General features: G+C 42.6%; 1 protein-coding gene across 1 annotated transcript; it reads left to right on the forward strand.

Annotated features, from left to right (window-relative positions):
• The first annotated feature begins 522 nt into the window (after positions 1-522).
• Positions 523-26,515, forward strand: LOC143279660 (zinc transporter 7-like). The gene is given in 12 exon segments (XM_076583700.1): positions 523-684; positions 2,527-2,628; positions 3,421-3,534; positions 5,733-5,820; positions 7,134-7,257; positions 9,142-9,164; positions 9,167-9,194; positions 10,330-10,554; positions 13,066-13,201; positions 16,324-16,414; positions 18,825-18,974; positions 21,063-26,515. Coding segments are annotated over 12 exon segments (1,206 nt in total). The 5' UTR covers positions 523-607; the 3' UTR covers positions 21,111-26,515.

The following is a 26,515-nucleotide window of genomic DNA, read 5'->3' on the forward strand; positions in this document are numbered from 1 at the left end:
GATTCATCGATCGTTCCTGAATGTTTACATTCCTTCAGTATTGAGTCTCTGGTAAAAACATGGTCTTTTCCTTCTCATCATCAACTTTTTAACTTTTCAGTAGTTTTTCATTCATAACCAATTAATGAGGATATGCTGCCTGGGTAGTCAATTAATTGAGTTGGAAATAATTTTTGAAACAAAACACACGTACGCAAACTGTATGTATGCATTGCCTTTAATACGATTAATCAGAATATTCATGGAAATCATCAGTCAGCACAACATTTTAAAATCTCTCTTTCTGCAATGTGAGGCTTTAGTACTTTCGATACTCCCAGCGCTATGAAACAATGCCTTAGTTTCGAAAACGAACAAGCAGTAATTTTTATACAGATGAATAAACCTGTGAAGAATTATCGGGCTCTGGGGGGTAAAATACACCAGTTTTATCCACTCCAACCTTTATGTTCTCCGTCGACAAAACTGATTAAAGAAGTGAAACAAAAATCGCAGACAAAGAAGTAGCTCTGCCAGCGGAAAGCCACGACAGCTCGTGTCGTCAACTGTGTCGGGAACGGGGCATGATTGATTTTACGTGATTTAACTCATCAGTACGGCAGTCACGATGTTGCCGTTACACAAAGATGATCACTTTCACAAGCCAGGATGGAAACTGAAAGAAAAAGTTCTTGGCTGGTTGAGGTAAGACAGGGTTTTGCTTGACCGTATGTGAGGTGTGGCACAGAGCTTCCGTCCACTGTGTGTAGTCTGCTACCGTGAAGGCCGCCGGCTTTCATTGACCAAACTTCTGCAGCTGTGATCTTTGCTTTACCTCTCTTTGCACTTACACTTTACGATAATTACAACACACGTGGCAGGCGGATGTATTTGTTAGGTAGACAAGGTGATGTGAAGTTTGTACATCGTGATATATGTCATCTTGATGGTGACCATGATTTAGGAACAGATTGCCTGATACTGATAGTTATTGAAGTAAGCACTTACAGGTGAAGGGGAGGAAAGAAAAGAGAGGTGTACAGATCAAGACACCTCAACAGAGTTCTTTATACTGTGGGGAGTGTGGTAAAGACATGCAAACAACTTAAACCAGCAGCATACACTAGATAGATCAACAAAGAAGATGAATCGTTTGTAAAAAACAGAACTTTAGAATGAAACAAACTTTATAAAGTTTTGCCCAGGGTTTGTGAAAGTGATCAGGTTTGTCAGCCAGTTTATTTGATGCATGTATGTTTGTCCATGTACATTTTTAACTCTCCATCTTCATTGCCTTTAGCAAAATGTTTCCACAGTTTGTCCACCCTTCTTTCTTTCTGTCTTTCTGTTTTTGCTGATAGTGATATCTGCTGACTTAGAGTCTTTAGACACTTTTCATTATTACTTTTTTGATTTATACTTATTCATAAGGTGTTACTTGGTGAATTTACTATTAGTTATATGTTAAGTTACCATGTTTTGATTTACACCTTCATTTTTCACCCTGGTACACTCACATGTACAAGGGTTAAATACAGGTTTACATCCCACAGTCCTCATATTGTTTGTGGTCTTTACAAGAGAAATATAATGTACAAATTTTCTTTCCTTGTAAAGTTTTTAAGAGTCTTAAGTAATTACCCTTAATCAGTTGTTTTAGCCAATGTGTGTGTGTGTGTGTGTGTGTGTGTGTGTGTGTGTGTGTGTGTGTGTCCCTGAGCTCCCCTTCCACACACATGTGTATACAACTGTATGCTTGCATGCACACATAATGATGAACACACACACACACACACACACACACACACACACACACACACACACGCTCACTCCTCACTAACACACACACACACAAGCAAACAATCATAGGATGAAGGGCTTAACAGTTCTGAATTAACCTTGCAGATTGTGGAGGACTCTTTTACAAGCTTTCCAGTTGCAGAACCTTCCCTGTCACAAAACATAGAGAGAGGGCTCTAGAGAGAGTTTTAGTAGGGGAGGGATGCAAAAGAGAATGACAGTGAAGAGGTGGTGGGTGGAGAGAGAGAGAGAGAGAGAGAGAGAGAGAGAGAGAGAGTTCATTAACAGTCATTTGTTTACACAGTGGAAAGGATTTGTGTGCACTGATCATTATTTTAGAAAATTATACATCACGCATGCATACAAAAACAAAACAAAACAAAATCAACATAGGATATGAAATAGATGATGTGCAGCTCATGAAAACAATGTGTGCAAGTGCAATTACAAAAAAAGAGCAAAAGAATGGTTTGATAGATCAATCACCAGGAAAAGAAAACCATTCCAGGAAAGAGGGTAACCGGTAAGAGAGAGAGAGAGAGAGAGAGAGAGAGAGTGGGTGGGTGGGTGGGGGAGGGATGAAATTTCATTCAGCTATGATATTACTTGAAAGAATTTTGAAAAGTAAGTAACACAGTAATATGTCCTGAATATACTTTAATGATTGGCTCTAATTTACTGAACTGATTTTGCACTCACTTTTGAGGTTTGCACTTTTTACCTCTGTGTGTATTTGTATCTTAACAGGTTGGTGTTTTCTGAGCAAACCTCTCGCCGGCTGTTTGGTTTTCTGGTTCTGAATCTGTCCTTTGCCTTTGTGGAGCTCTTCTATGGCGTCTGGACAAACAGGTGTGGCAAACATCATTGATTTTTTAAATTTTGGTTTCGATAAGGAAAGAAGTTATAGCCAGTCTGCTTGCTATAGAGTCTGTTTTGGACAGCAATTGTCGTCAGATGTCTTCTTTGTCTCAGAATTTTATCAGCCAGTGTAAAGACATGAAAATGAAAAGTTGCTTTGAAAGAAAATAGCTTGCTTGATTTGGAGGTAAAATGGAAGTCTGATAAAAGAGGGGGATTTAAAAAAAAGAGGTTGAGTGGACAGCAGGTGAGACTGATCGGAACAGACTGTGCAGGACATTGGTCATTTCTTTTCTTGGGTGTGCAAATGACAATCTTTTTGGGGGTCAGATTTTTCATTGTTCTCATGAGTAAAATCATAGATATGAAAAATGTAAAACTCAGTTATAATTTTTGCCTGTGTTGTGAGTTTTAAATGCAGGTGTTTTTTCCCCCCTCTTTTCATTAAGACAATAAGAGTAAAGATCTGTTTATCTGAAATTATATTTTTGAAGTTCTCTGTGTGTCTGAGTTTGTTTCTGTGTATGTGCGTGTGATTGTGTGTGTGTGTGTGTGTGTGTGTGTGTGTGTGTGCATCACTGCATGGGTGAAAGACATATATATACAGAGAGAGAGAGAGGTATGTGAGAATGTGTATGTTTTTGACTTGTCAGTTCATGAGTAGAAAGAGAGAGATGTGCAGATTTATAATCATTTTTATTCTTAATTATGGCACATATAATTTCCTGCCAGTCCAGGTGAGGAATGAAAAATGACATAATTCTTTTTTGTTTTGTTTTTCAGTCTTGGCCTTATTTCCGACTCCTTCCACATGTTCTTTGACTGTACGGCACTGCTGGCAGGACTTGTGGCCTCAGTCATTGCCCGATGGCGCACCAATGAGGCTTATTCCTATGGGTGAGGCCCAGTCTGGACGTTGACAGCAAGGATTTTAACTATTTTAAATATAATTATATTTTTTAATTTTGTGTGGGTCCCTGAATTTTGTTTTTTATATTTTGATGATGAATGATGATGTGGATGATTAAGATACTTCAATAGGAGTCCATTTAGGTTTGGGATTACTTGACAAGGCATTACTCTCATAACATGTCCTGGCATCGACTGGACTGTGAGTTACAGACACCTGCAGTGATGATCTGGAAATTTGAGCAACACACCCAGAGATGCATAGATCTATGATATGGATGACCCTTGACTGTGTGGTCTCCGTCTTCCAGTTTGAGCCGATAGCACACTGAGTGTTGGGTAGGACTGGGCCAAGGGCTGAAAGAACTGGCATCCTCCCAGTCATTAATCTGTAATGTTAACCACTTTGCTATGGCGGCTGGTGTCTGTATTTATAAACGCATGATTTTGTTTTGTTGTTGGATACACATCATGACGTGATTTTTGACTCACTTGTGTAAACAAAGTGAGTCTATGTTTTAACCCGGTGTTCGGTTGTCTGTGTGTGTGTGTGTGTGTGTGTATGTGTGTGTCCGTGGTAAACTTTAACATTGACATTTTCTCTGCAAATACTTTGTCAGTTGACACCAAATTAGGCATAAAAATAGGAAAAATTCAGTTCTTTCCAGTCATCTTGTTTAAAACAATATTGCACCTCTGGGATGGGCACAAAAAAATAAAAAATGAAGCCTAATTATATGCAAACTGCATTTACTGTTATATTTATATTTTTTGTATTCTCTAAACTTGGCACTTTGATCTGATATTCTGACCCAACAAGAGCAGTCATTATTATCATTTTTTGTTCAAACAGAAACTTCTTTTGCTAAGCATGGAAGTTTTATTTATTTTGCAAACGTTTTGGTGCAGATAGTAAAGAAGGGAAATTACTCTGTAATTAATGCTAGTGGACTTAATTTGCTTTAAACTGATCTTTCTCATCTTAAACATTACATTTTGAAATTATACTCAATACATAAAAAGCTTAGATTTTTTTTAAGTGTATCACAAGTGAGTCTTGAAGGCCTCGCCTCTCTTGTTTTACATGGATTGATAAAGATGTGTTGTTTAGAATTTAAAATTGATCTGATAAACACAAAATGTTAGAACATTAAAAGCAACAGCAACAGCTTGCAGCAACAACAACAACCACAACTTAAAAAACTCCCCCAAAGTTGATGTCCTTTTTTTGTGTTGAAAGGGCACTGGTAACTGTTGGATAAAGCTAATAGATATTGTCTGTTTTTTTTTGGGGGGGCAATGTGCTGTATGCAGCAGTAAATATTGTTTTCCTGTTTGAGGACAAATACTGACATAGTAAAGCTGTGCATATAAAACTTGATATTACTTGATGAAAAAATTGTAGTAGAGAGAGTAATGGCTCCATCTTTCAAAGTTGATGGCATTGAAACTTGGATATTTATCATTTTATGAGTTGTTCCCCCCGTGGGGATGCTGGGGGTCTTTTGGTATAAATAGCATACCCGCCTTCTGGAAAATCTGTGCTAGAAATTTCCTGTTTTCTGTCACTCTCTTTGTTTCTGCCTTTTTTCTATCTTCACTGTTGTCTCCTTTTTCTGCCTTCCCAGTCCATTCCCCTTTCTTTTTTCAAGCAAGTCATGACACTTTTTTTCTCTTTTCCGCAGTCTGTGATATACTGTCTGTGCTGTTTTGCCCTGGCGATTAGGTAGTGAGATGTAAACACTGGGATGGACACTAGCTGCCCATTCTGCAGTGTTATTTGCCTATATGGCCCTTTTTTAATGTATTTTTTTGTATGGCTTTGAAGTAGTTTTTCCTTTGTTATGATTTTTAAGTGGAATGGCTGGCGTCCTCAGCGTGGCCTAGTCTTATTTGCCATAAGGAGCTAAATTGTTGGGATACTATGTCATGAATTGTGTTTGGTGGGTTTGTCTTAGTGTTTTTTTGTAAATGTGACAGTTTTGTGTTGAATGGTTGAGCATTTGTATGGTTTGACAGTCCTGATATGGCCCTGTGTGGTCGGCTGGACTATAAGCAACAAGGATAAGAATATTTATGAGTTGTTATCAATTTCCCCAGCTACCATTTTAAAGACCGCAAGTATTTTGGAGCCCCAGAATTATTGGCATGGTGAGATGATAGCTTATTTTATTCTTACGTTGCAGATATGTACGAGCTGAGATTCTGGCAGGCTTTGTCAATGGGCTCTTCTTGTTGTTCATCGCCTTCTTCATCTTCTCAGAAGCTGTAGAGGTAATGTGCTAGTGTTAAGAACCTTATTCTGTGGAGGTAATGCATTAGTGTTGATAACCTTACTTGGGGGGGTTGGGAGTGGGTTGTTCATAAACCAAAGAAACCCATGTAAATCTGTTAAGAAAAACAACACAAAACCGCAAAATGAAAACATGCATATACATGCCCACACAGTCACAGACACACAACTCATTTTTTTCTCCACTTCTTTCTTTAAATGGAAATACATCAAGGTATGAAAAAGAAAATTTAAATTCACATGTACACACAGTTGAAAAAACTGTGAGAACGGGGGCTGCGTTGGGGTGTAATAAATTAAAAAAAAGATGAAAAAAAGGGGGTGGGGGGTGTCATACTCCATTTTCAGGAGGATGATTGCCGAGGATGTTCGTTTCCATAACCCACAGAACGCTGACATGGATCCCAGGCTGTTAAACGTGTGTATCTGATCTTCTGCATGCATACAGACATGAAGTGGGTTCAGGCACTAGCAGGTCTGCGCATCTATTGACCTGGGAGATTCGAAAAATCTCCACCCTTCACCCACCAAGCGCTGTGACCAGGATTCAAACCCAGGACCCTGAGATTGAAAGTCTAGTGCTTTAACCACTTGGCTGTTGTGCCCATCAAGGCTGGCCTTGAAAGCTACCTCTTTCCAAAACAGCTCTCACCTTCCTTCCCTCTTCCCAGTCTGCAGTGTCTCTGGCTCTCTGTTGGCGTGTGTTTAGTTTTATCTTTCAGTCCTCTGAATTAGAGCAATGCGTGCATGTGAATGTGAATGCTTTGATTTGGATGATTAGGATGTCTGTGTGTGGTTGCAGACGGCTGTGATGATGATTGTTAGGATGTGTGTGTGGTTGAGCTGTGATGATGATTGTTAGGATGTGTGTGTGGTTGCAGAAAGCTGTGATGATGATTGTTAGGATGTGTGTGTGGTTGCAGAGGGCTGTGATGATGATTGTTAGGATGTGTGTGTGGTTGCAGAGAGCTGTGATGATGATTGTTAGGATGTGTGTGTGGTTGAGCTGTGATATGATTGTTAGGATGTGTGTGTGGTTGTAGAGAGCTGTGATGATGATTGTTAGGATGTGTGTGTGGTTGCAGAGGGCTGTGATGATGATTGTTAGGATGTGTGTGTGGTTGTAGAGAGCTGTGATGATGATTGTTAGGATGTGTGTGTGGTTGCAGAGAGCTGTGATGATGATTGTTAGGATGTGTGTGTGGTTGCAGAGAGCTGTGATATGATTGTTAGGATGTGTGTGTGGTTGCAGAGAGCTGTGATGATGATTGTTAGGATGTGTGTGTGGTTGCAGAGGGCTGTGGAGCCCCCTGAGGTGAAACATGAGCGGCTGTTTGTGGTGTCAGTGCTGGGCTTCTTGGTCAACCTGGTGGGCATCTTCGCCTTTCAGCACGGCCACTCCCATGGTGGCGGTGGGGGTGAGTTACACGTGGTGTTGTGGTGTTGGCTGGGCAAAGCTGCATTGTTGAACTCCTGTCCCTCGTGTGCTGTAAAAGGAGGAAGGTGGCAGAATGGTTAAGACGCTCAGCTGTCAATACAGAGTCCTTGAGGATGAGGTTTGAATCCCACTCTCACCCTTTCTCCAGAGTTTGACTGGGAAATCAAACTGAGCATCTAGTCATTTGGATGAGATGATAAACTGAGGTCCCGTGTGCAGCATGCACTTAGCACACTGGAAAAGAACCCATGGCAACCAGAGTTTTGTCCTCAGGCAAAATTCTGCAGAAGAAATCCACTCTGATAGGTATACAAGTATAGAAACATGCACTCCAGGCCTGACTAGGCACGTTGGGTTATGCTGCTGATCACACATATGCTTGTAGGTGTGGTGTAGTGTGTATGGATTTGTCTGAACGCAGTGATACCTCCTTGAGAAACTGAAACTGTTAAAGCATGCTGGGTCGTACCATTGCATTTATGTCTTTTCCTCCCAACTGCAGGTTTTGCCGTGAGGTTCAGGGGTGATATTAAGAGTGCTGAAACTTTGTTCGCAAATAGCACCTGCCTTGCTGGGTGTTGGAAGGTATTTCTCAGCAATTTTTTGGCTAGATTTTGATGAATTTGTTCATATTTTGTAAAGCAAGAAGTTATTGAGCATATCAGCATGGCTGCCAGAATAGAATTCTGTTCGATTTGCCACATGATGGCATTGTTAGCAAGAAGGAAAATGTGATATGAAAGGAAAGTAATGATGTTGTTGATCCACCAGAGTGAATCACGTTATCCTGATGAGGATTACTTGCGATAAAGTGCATCGATAGGTAGGGCGTGGTCGTGTTGGAGGTGAGCATAATAAAAACCTTATGTTTAAGCTTGAATCCTTCATTTGGGGATTTCATTTACTGTGAAACCAATCACTGGCCATATGAAGGCTTCAAGCCAAAATATTGTTTATTGTGTATGTGTGTTGTAATGTTGTATGATAGTTTGTGAGTGTTTGTGTATGGAACAACATGATAGTGGACCAAACAACATAATTGTATATAGAATGATAGTGGACCAAACAACAGAATTGTATATGGAACAACATAATAGTGGACCAAACAACATAATTGTATATGGAACAACATGATAGTGGACCAAACAACATAATTGTATATGGAACAACATGATAGTGGACCAGACAACATAATTGTATATGGAACAACATGATAGTGGACCAAACAACATAATTGTATATGGAACAACATGATAGTGGACCAGACAACATAATTGTATATGGAACAACATGATAGTGGACCAAACAACATAATTGTATATGGAACAACATGATAGTGGACCAAACAACATAATTGTATATGGAACAACATGATAGTGGACCAGACAACATAATTGTATATGGAACAACATGATAGTGGACCAAACAACATAACTGCACTTGGTTGTTGTGTCTGATATATTTGCAGATATCTTAATGCCATTTTCCACACTTTAAATACAAAGGCTTGAATTCTCATAAAATTGGTTTCCCCCCCCCAATTTTTTTTTCTTTATTTTGTGTAAAAATCTGTTTTCTTCCCATATTGGGAGTTAAATCATCCTGTTGACATTATACACATGACATTTTTATTCTTCATTCATTTTCCTTCAACAACTCTTATACTCTTGTATACTTTGAGCATTATATCAATTTTTGTGAGGGTTGATGATTTTTGGCAAAAATTATTTGAATAGCTCTGGGAGTCAAGGGGTGAATTGGTCTTGGTTTGTAATCAGGAAAATGAAGGTACTCTTTCGTGGCTTTTGTTGAGTGTGAATTGTGTGATGGTGAGGTGTGTTGTTATGTATATTTCTTTTTTCAGGTCATGGCCACTCTCATTCTTTCGGGGCAGTCATGGACACAGTCATGGTTTGGGTAAGTTTGCCATGAAATGTACACACACACACACACACACACACACACATACACATGCATCCTACTCAGTCTGGTGTGTGGTAGAACCATTGTCAGATCAAATTAATGGCTGACTGTGTCACTTTTTGTATGCCACCATCTCCACTTGCTATGAAAATGCCGTTGAGACTAGGTCCTGGAAGTTAGGATCAGGAAATACCAGTAAATAACCCTTAATGAACGGCGATTGGGATGATGATTGGTGGTTATTTGATGGGTTTAGCTCAGTCTTGATATGGTCTTGGGTGGTCCGCTGGATAATCATGATAATATTTAGAGATTAAAAATGATGGTTTGAGGTATAGATAATGATGGGGTATTGGCACCTTATGGGTTAAAAATTGAGATTGTTTTATCTCAGTCTCCAAGGTCAACATCTGTACAGACCTGCCAGTGCCTTAATCCATTTCATGCGTATTATATGCTGGAAATTATATACATGTGTTTAAGATCCTGTGATCCATGTCAGCATTTGGCGGGTTACGGAAACATGAACATATTCAACTTGCACCTTCCCTGAGGACAGCATAGCTACCAAAACAGTGGTGTTAAAAATAGTCCTGCAGTGAAAGCCCATCTGTACATGTAGAGTGAATGTGGGGGTGTTACAGTCCGTGAACACAAAAGACGAACTATGAATAGTAAGCATAAGGATGTTCAGGGCTAGAAATTCCCATATGATTTTTAGTTATCCTGGGCACATGTAGACCTAACATTTTACTTGTCCCATCCAATTTTTGCTTGACGTTCCTAAGTAAAGAAAGGTTTTGTAAAAGTAACTACTGGTAGTGCAGCACGAAGCCAGCGGAAAAATTCATAATCATTAGTACTACGTATAACATTGTATAACATGGAATGGAAAAAGCAGGGTGGGGTGGAAGTGTTCAAATAAAAATGGCAGATATGAAGTGTAGTCAGTCTGTACTGAAGCTGACTGCCCGACCCTTTCACTGACAGTTTACTGCTTGCCCAGTGGATAAGCTAAGAGAGTGCTTTCATTTGTCACCCAAAAGGTGGAGTTGTCTTGGATAGTGGATCTGGTGGGTGTTCAGAGCCCTGATGATGGTTTGAGGTGTGAGTCCTGATGATGTCTCAGGAATGGATGATGGACATGGACACAAGGGAGGAGGGGAAGGTCACGGCCACAGTCACGATCATGGTCACGGCCACAGTCACGATCAAGGTCATGGCCACAGTCACGATCATGGTCACTCCCATTCGCACGGCCATTCGCACGGTGTCCATTCGCCAGGAGAAACAGCTGAGGAACAGCATGCCCACGAACACGGTGCCAAAGCTGCTCAAAAGCAAATCATGCAAGGTGAGACTGAGGCACAATGGAGATAGAGAGAGAAAGGAGAGAGAGAGAGGATGTGTGGGAATGTAGCAAATCATGCAAGGTGAGACTGAGGCACAATGGAGATAGAGAGAGAAAGGAGAGAGAGAGAGGATGTGTGGGAATGTAGCAAATCATGCAAGGTGAGACTGAGGCACAATGGAGATAGAGAGAGAAAGGAGAGAGAGAGAGGATGTGTGGGAATGTAGCAGATATGCAAGGTGAGACTGAGGCACAATGGAGATAGAGAGAGAAAGGAGAGAGAGAGAGGATGTGTGGGAATGTAGCAGATATGCAAGGTGAGACTGAGGCACAATGGAGATGGAGAGAGAAAGGAGAGAGAGAGAGGATGTGTGGGAATGTAGCAAATCATGCAAGGTGAGACTGAGGCACAATGGAGATGGAGAGAGAAAGGAGAGAGAGAGAGGATGTGTGGGAATGTAGCAAATCATGCAAGGTGAGACTGAGGCACAATGGAGATGGAGAGAGAAAGGAGAGAGAGAGAGGATGTGTGGGAATGTAGCAAATCATGCAAGGTGAGACTGAGGCACAATGGAGATAGAGAGAGAAAGGAGAGAGAGAGAGGATGTGTGGGAATGTAGCAAATCATGCAAGGTGAGACTGAGGCACAATGGAGATGGAGAGAGAAAGGAGAGAGAGAGAGAGAGGATGTATGGGAATGTAGCAAATCGTGCAAGGTGAGACTGAGGCACAATGGAGATGGAGAGAGAAAGGAGAGAGAGAGAGGATGTGTGGGAATGTAGCAAATCATGCAAGGTGAGACTGAGGCACAATGGAGATGGAGAGAGAAAGGAGAGAGAGAGAGAGAGGATGTATGGGAATGCTTTGAGGGTGTTGTTTAACCTCTTGAATGATGCTGATGGGTATGCTTGTCAGTTAAGTGTTGTCACCTCAATGAGATTCAACAGAGCTTTCAGGTCTACATGTCAGTCACTATTCTGTATTTGGACTTCACTCACTTTTGATTGCATTTCTGGTACTTTTCTTCAGCAAATCTAGTGACATTATTGAAAAGTTCAGAAAAAGTAGTAACTCCACTTCAGACTGATGCCACACTGGTTTGACTTCACTAAGGGTCAGCAGTCAAGGGGTTAATCATAATGTTGTTTTTCTACATGTATGCGTGTGTGTGTGTGTGTGTGTGTGTGTGTGTGTTTGATTTAACCCTTTCGCTGCCAGGAAAATAAGATTTAAGTGAAATCTATTTGCCAGGGTTTTATCACAAAAAACGGGTATAAATTTTCAAAAAATTCTGTGCTCTTTGTTATTGGAGAAAGACCCATAAAAGTATACATTTTCTGAAAGGTAAATGACTAAAGAATACAAAACACATGATGTTTTCCCATTTTATATATTTTTAGTGACATGCTGTTGTTTTGAAATCAGTGTTTTGTTTTTTGTCACATTTTCAACTTGTTCATTACAAACATTAGTCAGGTAATTTGCACAAAAACATCATATTTTCTGGACAAATGGATATCTGCAAACACAAAATCATACTAGAACAACCACAATATATATATATATTTTAAGAGATAGATACACAATACATTGTGACTTCTCCAAGTTGTAAGATGGATGTGAGGCCACGCCCCCTCAGTCTCCACCCCCCCCCCCCTCCCCTCCTCCTCACCCCTCTCACATGGTCACTTGATTCAGTTCTCATCAGACCGCGTTGGCTGCGTGCCAAGAATATCGCTCTGCTGCTAATTCGGTCATCTGTCATCTGCTAACATCTGTACAGCTGGCATCACTCACTGACAGTCGAATCTTGGCCACTCTCTTGATTACTCCCTTTATTTTCTATCAGATCGTCCTATAAATGTTCATCTCTATTTTCTCCTTCGAATTTACGCTTCAATTCTTTCTGAGCATCAGCTAAAGAAGGAAATCATGGTTGATTTAGTTCGTCATGATCGCATGTCTTGAGCACGGCGTCAGTCCGACATTTTGTTGAGCGAGCGAGGAGAGAAGTCAGGCAAACACTTGGACAGTGACCCAACCAAAACATTCAAATAAAGGACTGCTTCATGACGTAGATGGGGTTTCTAGCTATGAATAGAATCTAGAGAGATTCCCCAGGCTAAAGCTACCACTATTTTTGCCAAGGAAGTGAATGCAAACCAGGGAAAAGTCAGAATATTTCGATGACGAGTTATCTCGTCATGCAGGCAGCGAAGCATACATGCTTGCCATGACGAGTTATTTCGTCATGCAGGCAGCCTAGGGGTTAATGTCTGTTAACTGTAATAGTTGTGAATGATTGAATGTGTGTGTGTTGACCCAGTCTTATTGCTTTTGTCATTTATTGATTTAATATGAATATGTGTGTGTGTGTGTGTGTGTGTGTGTGTACTTAACATATCTTTGTGGATAGAGTGAATCTGTGGCTGGAGAGAGAGAGAAAGAAAGAGAAAGAGAATCATTCACGCTTAGTCTTGGTCACACTTTATGACATACTTGTCTCTTTGCCAGGTGTATTTCTTCATATATTAGCGGACACTCTAGGGAGTGTTGGAGTGATCATCTCGTCAGGCCTGATCTACTACTTTGGGTGGATGATCGCTGATCCCATCTGCTCCATGTTCATCGCCACCCTGATAGCAATCAGGTCAGTTAGGGAACAAGGGTGTGTCTGTGTTGCTTTGGTCTTAAGAGCTAGGTACTTGTTCGGAAACACCAGGTGGTTTTTAACCCTTCTGTTATTTTTTGGGGTGTATTTCAGTTTTTAAAAGTGGTGTATTCACACCAGTACATGCCCACAACTTCTGGACTAATGTTAAAGAAGTGGATGCAGTAGTATCCTCTCCACAAAAGGACAAACCCCTACCACTCGGCTCCACTGACCCGTAAGCTCTACAGCTGTGTTGAGGACCTGTAGCATACAGCTGCCTTCATTGTGGAGACTGGGGCGTTCATTTGACAAATGAGAGGAAGAAGAAGGGCTAATGTCCAAAAAAAAAAAAAAAGAAAAAAAAAAGAAGTCAACATACATTAATTTGGGTGGATGCTCCCTCAGTGCATAATAAAAACTGATTTAATGTGATAATCTGTGTATGATGTGGACTTCAATTATTGAAGTGTTTGCTGATGAAAAATTGTGGGTCAGACTCATCGAGGTATTAGTTTATTTGTTTAAAATAATTGTTATTAATTTTTTAAGTTAATTTTAGAAAATAGTATTTGTTTTCTTTTTTTGAATTTGTTACTGTTATCTTCATTATTATTTCATTCTAGAATCAAGTAGAAAAGGAGACACAAGCTATAGTGTATAACATTATTTGAAATATGATAATAATGCTGCTTCTACTACAACAACTACTACTACTATTGCTAATGCAGAGTGCTCACACTGACAATAAAAAGACACCACCATTAACATGCACAAACAAGCTTGTGCACACACAAACACGCAAAACACAACAGCACTTACACACACATGACCAGCAGAGGTTCAAGGAGCACATCAGTCAGTAAGATGGCAGGCAGAGTGGAAGAGGTGTGTTTTGACTGGCAGGCAGAATGGAAGAGGTGTGTTTTGACTGGCAGGCAGAATGGAAGAGGTGTGTTTTGACTGGCAGACAATGGAAGAGGTGTGTTTTGACTGGCAGACAGAGGGGAAGAGGTGTGTTTTGACTGGCAGACAGAGTGGAAGAGGTGTGTTTTGACTGGCAGACAGAATGAAAGAGGTGTGTTTTGACTGGCAGACAGAGCGGAAGAGGTGTGTTTTGACTGGCAGACAGAGTGGAAGAGGTGTGTTTTGACTGGCAGACAATGGAAGAGGTGTGTTTTGACTGGCAGACAGTGGAAGAGGTGTGTTTTGACTGGCAGACAATGGAAGAGGTGTGTTTTGACTGGCAGACAGTGGAAGAGGTGTGTTTTGACTGGCAGACAGAGTGGAAGAGGTGTGTTTTGACTGGCAGACAGAATGGAAGAGGTGTGTTTTGACTGGCTGACAGAGTGGAAGAGGTGTGTTTTGACTGGCAGACAGTGGAAGAGGTGTGTTTTGACAGGCATGCAGAGCGGAAGAGGTGTGTTTTGACTGGCAGACAGTGGAAGAGGTGTGTTTTGACTGGCAGACAGAGTGGAAGAGGTGTGTTTTGACTGGCAGACAGTGGAAGAGGTGTGTTTTGACTGGCAGACAGAGTGGAAGAGGTGTGTTTTGACTGGCAGACAGTGGAAGAGGTGTGTTTTGACTGGCAGACAGAGTGGAAGAGGTGTGTTTTGACTGGCAGGCAGAGCGGAAGAGGTGTGTTTTGACTGGCAGACAGAGCGGAAGAAGTGTGTTTTGACTGGCAGACAGAGGGGAAGAGGTGTGTTTTGACTGGCAGGCAGAATGGAAGAGGTGTGTTTTGACTGGCAGGCAGAATGGAAGAGGTGTGTTTTGACTGGCAGACAGAGCGGAAGAAGTGTGTTTTGACTGGCAGGCAGAGTGGAAGAGGTGTGTTTTGACTGGCAGGCAGAATGGAAGAGGTGTGTTTTGACTGGCAGAATGGAAGAGGTGTGTTTTGACTGGCAGGCAGAGGGGAAGAGGTGTGTTTTGACTGGAAGACAACGGAAGAGGTGTGTTTTGACAGGCATGCAGAGCGGAAGAGGTGTGTTTTGACTGGCAGACAGAGTGGAAGAGGTGTGTTTTGACTGGCAGGCAGAGGGGAAGAGGTGTGTTTTGACTGGAAGACAACGGAAGAGGTGTGTTTTGACTGGCAGACAATGGAAGAGGTGTGTTTTGACTGGCAGACAGAGCGGAAGAGGTGTTTTGACTGGCAGGCAGAGTGGAAGAGGTGTGTTTTGACTGGCAGACAATGGAAGAGGTGTGTTTTGACTGGCAGACAGAGTGGAAGAGGTGTTTTGACTGGCAGACAGTGGAAGAGGTGTGTTTTGACTGGCAGACAGAGCGGAAGAGGTGTTTTGACTGGCAGACAGTGGAAGAGGTGTGTTTTGACTGGCAGACAGAGCGGAAGAGGTGTTTTGACTGGCAGACAGTGGAAGAGGTGTGTTTTGACTGGCAGACAGAGCGGAAGAGGTGTTTTGACTGGGAGACAGTGGAAGAGGTGTGTTTTGACTGGCAGACAGAGCGGAAGAGGTGTTTTGACTGGCAGGCAGAGGGGAAGAGGCGTGTTTTGACTGGAAGACAACGGAAGAGGTGTGTTTTGACTGGCAGGCAGAATGGAAGAGGTGTGTTTTGACTGGCAGGCAGAGTGGAAGAGGTGTGTTTTGACTGGCAGGCAGAGTGGAAGAGGTGTGTTTTGACTGGAAGACAACGGAAGAGGTGTGTTTTGACTGGCAGGCAGAATGGAAGAGGTGTGTTTTGACTGGAAGACAACGGAAGAGGTGTGTTTTGACTGGCAGGCAGAGTGGAAGAGGTGTGTTTTGACTGGCAGGCAGAATGGAAGAGGTGTGTTTTGACTGGCAGGCAGAGTGGAAGAGGTGTGTTTTGACTGGCAGACAGTGGAAGAGGTGTGTTTTGACTGGCAGACAATGGAAGATGTGTGTTTTGACTGGCAGGCAATGGAAGAGGTGTGTTTTGACTGGCAGGCAGAGTGGAAGAGGTGTGTTTTGACTGGCAGACAGTGGAAGAGGTGTGTTTTGACTGGCAGACAATGGAAGATGTGTGTTTTGACTGAACCGGGGAATCCATGTGACAGACTGAGAAGGACATTTTGTTCTAAATACTGCAGGGCCAAGCAGGGAAAGTCCAGCTGATGTTGTGCTTTGTGTGTGTGTCCATTTCAGTGTGCTGCCCTTGCTGAAGGAGTCCATTGGCATTCTGATGCAGAGAACCCCCAGCTCTCTGGACCACGTTCTGCCCACCTGTTACCAAAGGGTAGGTTGGCCCACACCAGCAGGCAGGGATTGATGGATACTCGTCAGTTTTAATAATGATAATATATTGTACTTTAATGGTGCATACTCTCCATATCATGGGCTCTGAGCGCCTCACATGAGAGAATACATGTACAGTTGTGCACTCTGCCACACAGGAGCACATGACATAGAAGTGGAAAAACAAACTCTATATACACCTATACAGTTGTACAAATTTCAGATGTGAATAGTCGCAGGAAAAAGGCATAAAATGCACCTCACACACACACACACACACACACACACACACACACACACACACACAGAGCGAACACTGACCCACAAGCACACACATCACAGGAATACTCCAGTGGAGGGGGGCACAAGGGGAGTGTAGAGGGAGGGAGGAGACAGACAGGACAATGCTTCGTCACATCCAAAGCCAGTGCCTCGTTTTGTTTAAACAATTAATCTGTCAAACAAGACGAATTACAGCATTTGATTCACACAGAACACCTTAGCAACAGCAAGCTTGAGCTTACATCATGCTCTTTCAAGTGATACATCAGATTCACAAAGGCAATAGCAGAAGTTAAACAGAATATTTGACAAAGCAATTTAAGTGCAAATCAAAATCGGAGTCCTATTTGGATGAAGTGTACTTGCTGGTTGGATAACCTAAGATTACCGTGAGTTCAACAATTAAATACTGTAACTTGGGTTCACATACCACTGCTTGAAGCAGTTGATGCTTGATACCACGTCATCAGTTCACATATATATAGGTAACTGAAAGGAACCGAGGGATGAACTCCCTTTCCATATCTTTTTTTTTTTCTCTCTCTTTCTCTTTCCCTCTCTTTCTGTCTTTCTGTCTGTCTCAAATAATAAACCCTTCTTCTACACCTCACCACAATCAGCCCCCCCCTGCCCACTGTCCCCTATAATCCCATCCCAACCTCAGCCCCCCCCCACCCCCCAAATTCCCATCCCAACCTCAGCACCCCCCCCCCCCCCAATTCCCATCCCAACCTCAACAACACCACCTGCCCCCAAATTCCCATCCCAACCTCAGCACCCCTTGCCTCCCCAAATTCCCATCCCAACCTCAGCACCCCCCCCCCCCCAAATTCCCATCCCAACCTCAACACCACCTGCCCCCAATTCCCATCCCAACCTCAACACCGCCTGTTCCCTCAATTCCCATCCCAACCTCAATCTCAACACCCCCTGCCCCCAAACCCATCCCAACCTCAATCTCAACACCCCCTGCCCCCAAACCCATCCCAACCTCAACCTCAACACCCCCTGCCCCCAAACCCATCCCAACCTCAACACCCCCTGCCCCAAAACCCATCCCAACCTCAACACCCCCTGCCCCCAAACCCATCCCAACCTCAATCTCAACACCCCCTGCCCCCAAACCCATCCCAACCTCAACACCCCCTGCCCCCAAACCCATCCCAACCTCAACACCCCCTGCCCCAAAACCCATCCCAACCTCAACACCCCCTGCCCCCAAACCCATCCCACCCTCAACACCCTCTGCCCCCCCTCCCCAAACCCATCCCAACCTCAACACCCCCTGCCCCCCCCCCCTCCCCAAACCCATCCCAACCTCAACACCCCCTGCCCCCCCTCCCCAAACCCATCCCACCCTCAACACCCCCTGTCCCCCCCTCCCCAAACCCATCCCAACCTCAACACCCCCTGCCCCCCCCCTCCCCAAACCCATCCCAACCTCAACACCCCCTGCCCCCCCCTCCCCAAACCCATCCCACCCTCAACACCCCCTGCCCCCCCCTCCCCAAACCCATCCCACCCTCAACACCCCCTGCCCCCAAACCCATCCCACCCTCAACACCCCCTGCCCCCCCTCCCCAAATCCATCCCAACCTCAACACCCCCTGCCCCCAAACCCATCCCACCCTCAACACCCCCTGCCCCCCCCTCCCCAAACCCATCCCACCCTCAACACCCCCTGCCCCCCCCTCCCCAAACCCATCCCAACCTCAACACCCCCTGCCCCCCCCTCCCCAAACCCATCCCACCCTCAACACCCCCTGTCCCCCCCCTCCCCAAACCCATCCCAACCTCAACACCCCCTGCCCCCCCCTCCCCAAACCCATCCCAACCTCAACACCCCCTGCCCCCCCTCCCCAAACCCATCCCAACCTCAACACCCCCTGCCTCCCCCTCCTCAAACCCATCCCACCCTCAACACCCCCTGCCCCCCCCCTCCCCAAACCCATCCCAACCTCAACACCCCCTGCCCCCCCCCTCCCCAAACCCATCCCAACCACAACCACCTCCCTCCCACCCCTGCTCCCCCCCAAAAAAACACCAAAACAACAAACCCCACAAGCTATAAATAGTGTGGGTACATGAAGGTTGAGCGGTGAGTGGCAAGTTGGGTTGTGTGGTCCCAGGTGAGTCAGCTGGAGGGGGTGTACAGCGTGCAAGAGCCCCACTTCTGGACCCTCTGCTCCGACGTCTACATTGGCACTATTAAGCTGGAGGTGGCTGTCAACGCTGACGCCCGCTATCTTGTCAGCCAGACCCACAACATCTTCACACAGGTCAGTGGAACTCTGTGTGTGTGTGTGTGTGTGTTGGGGGGGGGGGGGGGTGCAGTGGTTTGGTTAGAGCTCTGGGTATTTCATTGTGAGGCAGGGTTCCTACAGAGTCATGGAAGTCCGGGGAAAGTCTTTGGGCAAAATTAGAGTACCGATTCCAGGGCTGGGAAAGTCTTTGGAAAAATCAGAGAACTGTTTCTGTGGTTTAGAAAGTCTTTGGAAAAAATTGAGAACAATTTCCAGGGTTGGAAAAGTCTTGGACTTTTAATAAAACTCTTGACCAATGGAGCTAGGCAACGAGTTTAAATTAAAAAAACACAAAAACAATAAAAAAAAACAACAAAAGGTGATGAAAATTGAACATTGACACTGCCAGTCTCTTTTGTCATCAGTATAGCAGACATTTTTTTTATATTCAGTGTGGCTGTGTGTTTGGAATGGGAAATTATCAGTCTGGTCTTTAAGTGATTTGGAAAAAGTATTGAATTTCGTTTTGTCATATCTGTGGGTACCTTCCATTGCCAAGGGATGTTTTGGTCACAAAGGGTAATGGTTGAAAAAAAAAAAAGGAATCTAGTGTGCAAACTACTAACAGAAAGTATACATAATCTCTACTTTTCTCAAAGGAAAATGAACACAATAACCAGTTATGATGATTTTACGTAAATGTAATGATTTTGTGACTGGAACATTTATATAATGATGGAGATGGAAATTTCCATCCTGATGCACTTTATTGCACACTGGAAGTTGACAGAATTTCTGTCCTGGGGCAATTTATTGCACACTGGAAGTTGACAGAATTTCTGTCCTGGGGCAATTTATTGCACACTGGAAGTTGACAGAATTTCTGTCCTGGGGCAATTTATTGCACACTGGAAGTTGATGGAATTTCTGTCCTGGGGCACTTTTTTTGCACACTGGAAGTTGACGGAATTTCCGTCCTGGGGCACTTTTTTTGCACACTGGATGGGGATGGAATTTCCGTCCTGGGGCACTTTTTTTGCACACTGGATGGGGATGGAATTTCTGTCCTGGGGCACTTTTTTTGCACACTGGATGGGGATGGAATTTCTGTCCTGGGGCACTTTTTTTGCACACTGGATGGGGATGGAATTTCTGTCCTGGGGCACTTTTTTTGCACACTGGATGGGGATGGAATTTCTGTCCTGGGGCACTTTTTTTGCACACTGGATGGGGACGGAATTGCCGTCCTGGGGCACTTTTTTCGCACTCCGGATATGGATGGAATTTCTGTCCTGGGGCACTTTTTTTGCACACTGGATGGGGACGGAATTGCCGTCCTGGGGCACTTTTTTTGCACACTGGATGGGGACGGAATTTCCATCCTGGGGCACTTTTTTTGCACACTGGATGGGGATGGAATTTCCATCCTGGGGCACTTTTTTTGCACACTGGATGGGGACGGAATTTCCATCCTGGGGCACTTTTTTCGCACTCCGGATATGGATGGAATTTCCGTCCTGGGGCACTCAAGGGGTAAGGGGTGGTGGGTTTGAATTCTGGTAGCTGTGTGTGTTTGGTAAATGCTGCAGAGCCTTGGTTACCTTCATGTGTATGCATGTGTTGAAGAAGAAAAAGACATGCTTGAGACAGACGTCAGGTTTGAGGTGTTTCTGAAACCTGAGCATACCTGGTCTGTAGACTCCTGTTGGCAGGTACAAAAATCAGTCATGTATTAAAAGCAGTTAATGTGGTAAAGGCAGTAAGTTGGATAAATGTTGTGGTGGAGGTGCTTAATTGAAGAGAAAATCAGTCATGCATTTAAAAGCAGTTAATGTAGTAAAGGCAGTAAGTTGGATAAATGTTGTGGAGGAGGTGCTTAATTGAAGAGAGAGAGTCCAATTCATGCAAGGTGTAGGAGCATCAAGTAGAGTAATGATCAAACTGAATACTGAGGTGTTGTCTTCAAAGTGATGAATTATGGAAGGATGGTCTATTGAAGATGGTAAATCACAGACTTGAAAATTGCAGAATAGCAGGTTGCAAGCTTGGAAGCTTGTTGTTTGGAAAGTGGTTTCATGTGGACACCAGTATCCATCAAGCACATTGGCGTCTGTTGTATTTCAGGTTGGCGTGAGACAGCTGTACGTTCAGATTGACTACGCCCCCATGTAAAGAGAGCCCTTTGTGAAGTGTTGGAGCAGCAGACACTGCACACAGTATGACCACGCCCTGTTCTGCCACTGGTGGTCTCCCGTCATTGACCACTGCAGGCCAGAGACTTGCCTGTGCTGTTTGTATGTGTGTGTGTGACTGTGTGCATGCACAGTATGCTTGTGGCCTGCGGTGTGTGCATAGAAATGCGTTGGGGGAGTGGGGGTGTGCTTGCACACTTTGTGTGTGTGTGTGTGTGTGTGTTGGCTAAAGGTGTGATGCGCGCATGTGTTTGTGATGCGCACATATTTAGCATGACGGATACATTGCTTTAACATGTAGTACTGAAGCAGTGTTGAAGCAAGAAGTCATCTTTGGAGTATTTTCCGTGCATGGGATTGTTGCCAAACAGGGTCATTGAAACCTGTGGATGTACTTATACCTGTAGCAAGTGTATACCCATGTACTCTGACAGAAACAGTCTCACATACATCTCACTGATCATGAAACTGCTGTGCATGATTTGCTGTTGAGATCAACGTCTCCAGTGTAAGGATCTGGTCTATCTCGCAATTAAAAAGGTGACAACTGAAGTGTGCATGTACATTTTTGTGAAGTGAATGTTTTTGTGTGTATTTAAGTTTCAGTGCATGCTGATTGTTAAAACCAGAATCCCTGCGGAGTTTTGGTTAGAATAATCTAGTCAGTGTTCCTGGTTTGAGCATTCATGAGGCGTTATACTAAATCTGTTAAAACTACTAATAACCAAATAAACTTCTGACAACAGTGAGGAAAGATCGCCTTCACTTGAAACCAAAAACAAATGCTTGTATTTTGGGTGTGTTGTTTGTGGGGATTTGATATTTTGATTTTTTTTGTAATTGTTTTATAAAGTTATTCTGTTCCTGTTTTTGTTGGTGCAGGACTTGTCTCTGTCTCTCTTAACCCACCTTGTCTTCACAATTATTGGAGAGCTATTCTGTGTTCTGTGTGATTTTTTTTCCCCAAACAGGAGAGATCTTTCCAGTGCAGATTGTCAATAGGAGTGTACTGGAGAAGTAGGCTGAAGCTGGGAGAGGGTGTTATGATTAATAGTTCAAAAATATGAATGCCATTCTCCTTATTGGAAAGTTTCAGCTGCATGCATACACCAAACTCAAACTGTAACCAGAAGCAGTGTTCAGTATTACGTAAGTTTCAAAAGAAACGCTCAGAAGACTGTGATTTTAAAAACTTGAACACTTGTACATGAGATTGTTCATTGACTGCCATACAATGATTTATTTCTCATGGTTATTTATTTTTGTGAAACTTGTGGATTCTCTTGAGTGGGAGAATGGAAGAACACGTTTTATACATCTTTCCAGTTGTGTGAAGGAAATTGTAGGTTTAATTGACAAAGCCTGACGAAAATATAAACCATTGCCACTGATTTTAGTTGTGAGCATTCACTTTGTGATGTTCAGGTTTAGATTGTGTGAGGACTGGCAAAAAGAGAATAGCATAGAATTACCTTTCTCATTTTGATCTGAACTGAACAGAACGGGTAATGGCCTAGGTAGCTCTTTTCTTCTAAGAATGATCTCCTAGTTCGGGAGAAGACAAGAGTCCAACTATTTTACAGAAGAAATACCTGTATGATAGAAAAAGACTGTTGACTGTTTTTATATGTGATTTAAGAATTGTTATTTTCATTGTCTTCTTTCTCTGTTTTGTCTTCTTATTGCAGTTTGTAGTCTGTTCTTACTGTTAGCATTGTTGTTTTAAATCATTGTTAAAATGGTAAAAAAAAGGTTTAAAATGAAAGGTACCTTAAGATGAAGATAAAAACAATGTTTGAGTCATAAACTCTTTGTCAAGTGTTCCTGGTGCGATGGACGATAACTTAGTGGTCACTGTTCCTGAATCGCGACACCTCACAGATGCTCAGCGGCAACTGCTCTCAAGGGGTTTGAAATTTGTACCCCTGCAGCCTAAAGCCCATAAGACCGACATGATGTTCAACTGCCATCGCTTCTTTAGACGCCTTCGCCTAGCAGCTTTCTTTGCAGATAACTCCCTACCAAGGATCCCCAGTGTTCCTCATGACCTTGCACAGCTGTTCCCTGGTGAAGGCAGTGACTGGACCCCCAAGGCTGGTCAGTACCCCTCCCTTGACTGCTACATCAACAAGTGCCAGAAAGAAATTAATCAGTTCAAACTACCTCCGGTAAGGAAATCCAGCCTCAGTTCAGCAGGACTTGACAAAGAGTTTATGACTCGAAATGTCGTTTTATCTTCATCTTAAGGTACCTTTGATTTTAAACCCTTTTATACCATTTTAACTTCGTTTTAAAAGGTCCAGCAGTCACCATTTGTTCATTTTAAATCATTGTGTTGAACTTTTTTTTTTTTTACATACAAGCATGCTGTTCTTACGTATGAAATGTGCTGCCATTTTGGGGTCAACTGGTAATGACAAGTTTTGTTGAACACATTTTCTACGATGGTGTGTGTATGAATGGGTGTTCAGGCATGCAAGGCAAATTCCTCATTTAATAGAAGAGTCATACCACACCAACAGGCCTTTCATGTTGTGTTATTGCCGCTGTTGTGTACTATAATGTTGATTAATACTTGTGCCAAGGAACAATGCTTCTAGTTAAAAACTTTCACCCTGTGCAGGCTGCGTTTGACTTTTTACGTTAAAGAATATGAATAAAAGATAGTTTATTAATCTGTAAGGGGAAATGGATAGTGAAGGCTGCGTTTGACTCTTTACATCTATGTTAAAGAATATGAATAAAAGATAGTTTATTTATCTGTAAGGGGAAATGAATGGTGAAGCAATATTGATGACAATCGCTTACATGTAATGATGTATATCTGTTGGACTTCACTACTGCTGAAAAGTCGATCTGTTAAGCATCATCAGTCTTCAGTGCTGTAATTCATTTGTTCGTTAAATTATTATGACAGAAGCTTCTTTTTTTTTTCATCAATTTTAGTTTTCATCTCTACACAAAATCTTCTCTTAAGCTTGATATCAGAGGTCTCTGATGTGATTAACATACAATGCTCACTAAGGATTTAACTGAATATCAGTGAGAAATGGTTGTTTGCCTGTTTATATTTTTATTAAATTTCAGAAGAGTCCTTGAAAATGTTCTTATAGTTTTGATGACTCGATTATATTGTGAGACTTGCTCATCTTTGTTGGTGCAAAATCATGTGGAAGTGGTGTTGAGAGTCTTCTTTCAACAAACATAAAGCATGCGAGTGGTATGGACCAGTTTGTCACTGCATTTGATTTGTTAATTAAAGTACTAAGTGCAGAATAGTGAAAGTTCGAGGTTTCAGGCTAATAAAGACATGGCTACTGACCATCAGAGAGATATTTAGCATCTGTTGTTGAGAGTAAATGGTAATAGTAAAACAACCACCAAAAAAAGAAAAGGAAACAAAAAAGATAAATAAATCAAAAGTGAAACGGAAGTTCTACACATCAGATCTTTGGTTTTGTCCACTGCCATATGATACACAGCTGATCACTCCATCAACACATTTAATTTGACAGAGAGAAATAGTTGCAAGGGCTCATGAGAAACTCTGCACCACACTCATAGAAGACAACTGGGTTTGCCTTGCAAGGCTTCAGTTTGTTACTCACAGGTGTGGGATAGCCAGTGAAGGACAGCCCTCTCTTTTCACCTTCCTGCAGCTCTGTGTGTCGTTGCTTCAGGTGAAGGAGAGAACGGTCAGCTGCCTGGAGAGTTGTGGTCAAGTGTGTTATGAAACTGAATCTCATTTGTCCATTGGATCGTTTAGTTGCCATTATGTTTGTTCTTTTAAATTTCTTCATTCGTTTTGTTTTCTGACAGACCTCAGAGTCGTTTGCTGCATTTTAACATGGTTAAATTTATTATCAGGGATTGGGTTATGAGAAAATCAGTGCTTTAGCTGTCGTTTTATCAGTTGTGTTATAGTTTTTGTTTGCTCAAACAAAGAAAATGTTCATCGGTAAACACAGTAAAAATTGGACCCAGCATTGGTAAGCGGCATGGTCTTTTCCTGACCTGGCATTGAGACATTCAGTCATTCCAGAGGTTTGGTGTGGGTCGGAGGTTCAGATGCAGAGTGAAGGATGTTTGTATAATTTGGTTTTCAGATGATTGATTTCTTTTTGAATTTACCTCATCAAAGATAACTGTGAGCTTCAGCATGTTTTTGGCAAGATTAACATCGTGGAGATTGTTCTCATTGTTGCATGGGTTATGAAAGACAAGTGATTTATTGACACATGTTCGCCTCAATTAGTGTTCAGTTTCCATTATCATGAACCTCCTCAGGTTGTAGTTATTGTTTTTGCTCCATCAGAAATACATATTCCAGCTTATTAATTTGATGGACTGTTCATTCTTTACTTGATTCCTTTAAAAAAAAAAAAAGATAAAAAAAAGAAGGAAAACGAGTGACACACACTCAGAACCACGGCCCTTCATTCTTTCAACACCCCAGGAAGTCCAACGACAAACACGAAAGGTGCTTCGACTGCAACACGCAGGTGTGGATGCATTGATTCATGACACTGTGTTGTGTCCTGTGGCAAACAGGGACAGGGTTTTAGATCAAACGGATACTATCGGTGGACCAGATGTATAGGGTCTGAGGGTCAACAGACTGGATCAATTAAAGGCTGTTCATGGTAGTTGGCTATTGGATCCCCTGGCTTTAGTGACTGCATTGCAGATTCACAGCATTGCAGATTCCACCATGCTTTGTAAGTCAGATTCCAGGTAAATATCTGTACTAATTCTTTGTGTTTTGCACACCCATTGTGACTGTTGGGTTCCAGACAAAGAAGAAAGTCTGGACCTTGTTGCTCCAGACCAACTGCTACTTTGTGAACAGATTTATTGAAATAGTGTCATCAAGGAGTGAAGTTTTTCAGATTTCTTCAGATGAGAAACTGTTGGGCATGATCACACAAGTACAATTAATTGGAATTTGAGGAAGGTTGGTCATGAAGTTTAAGTGTCATCTTTCACATAGAATCATATTTGCAAGCAGGGTTTCCAAGTGATACAATCGTGTTCCATGTCTGTGTATGTATAAATACAATGTGTAAACGAGCAGGAAAACTTCAGAATACAAAGAACATGCCGACTTCCAAGACATAAATTACTATTGTGAAGATGCTCAAACATTTCCTAGATGGGTGGAGTCGAATTGCAATATAGGTGCTGTTGTATAGTGTATGGCTGGGTGTTGGAAGAGGAAATGTGATTGTTCATGTTCATGTCACCGTGCTTTATATTTATGATGTTTAATGAATTATTCACATTGCTGTTTATGTGAATTATACACATTTGCCAGTATGTGAAGGTGACGGATTGAAGACATGTAAAAAATCAACTGAAGAAATAAAAATGGATATGGGAACACAA

Source organism: Babylonia areolata, chromosome 3 (genome assembly GCF_041734735.1).
Source record: "Babylonia areolata isolate BAREFJ2019XMU chromosome 3, ASM4173473v1, whole genome shotgun sequence".
In the NCBI taxonomy this organism is placed as follows: Eukaryota; Metazoa; Mollusca; class Gastropoda; order Neogastropoda; family Buccinidae; genus Babylonia; species Babylonia areolata.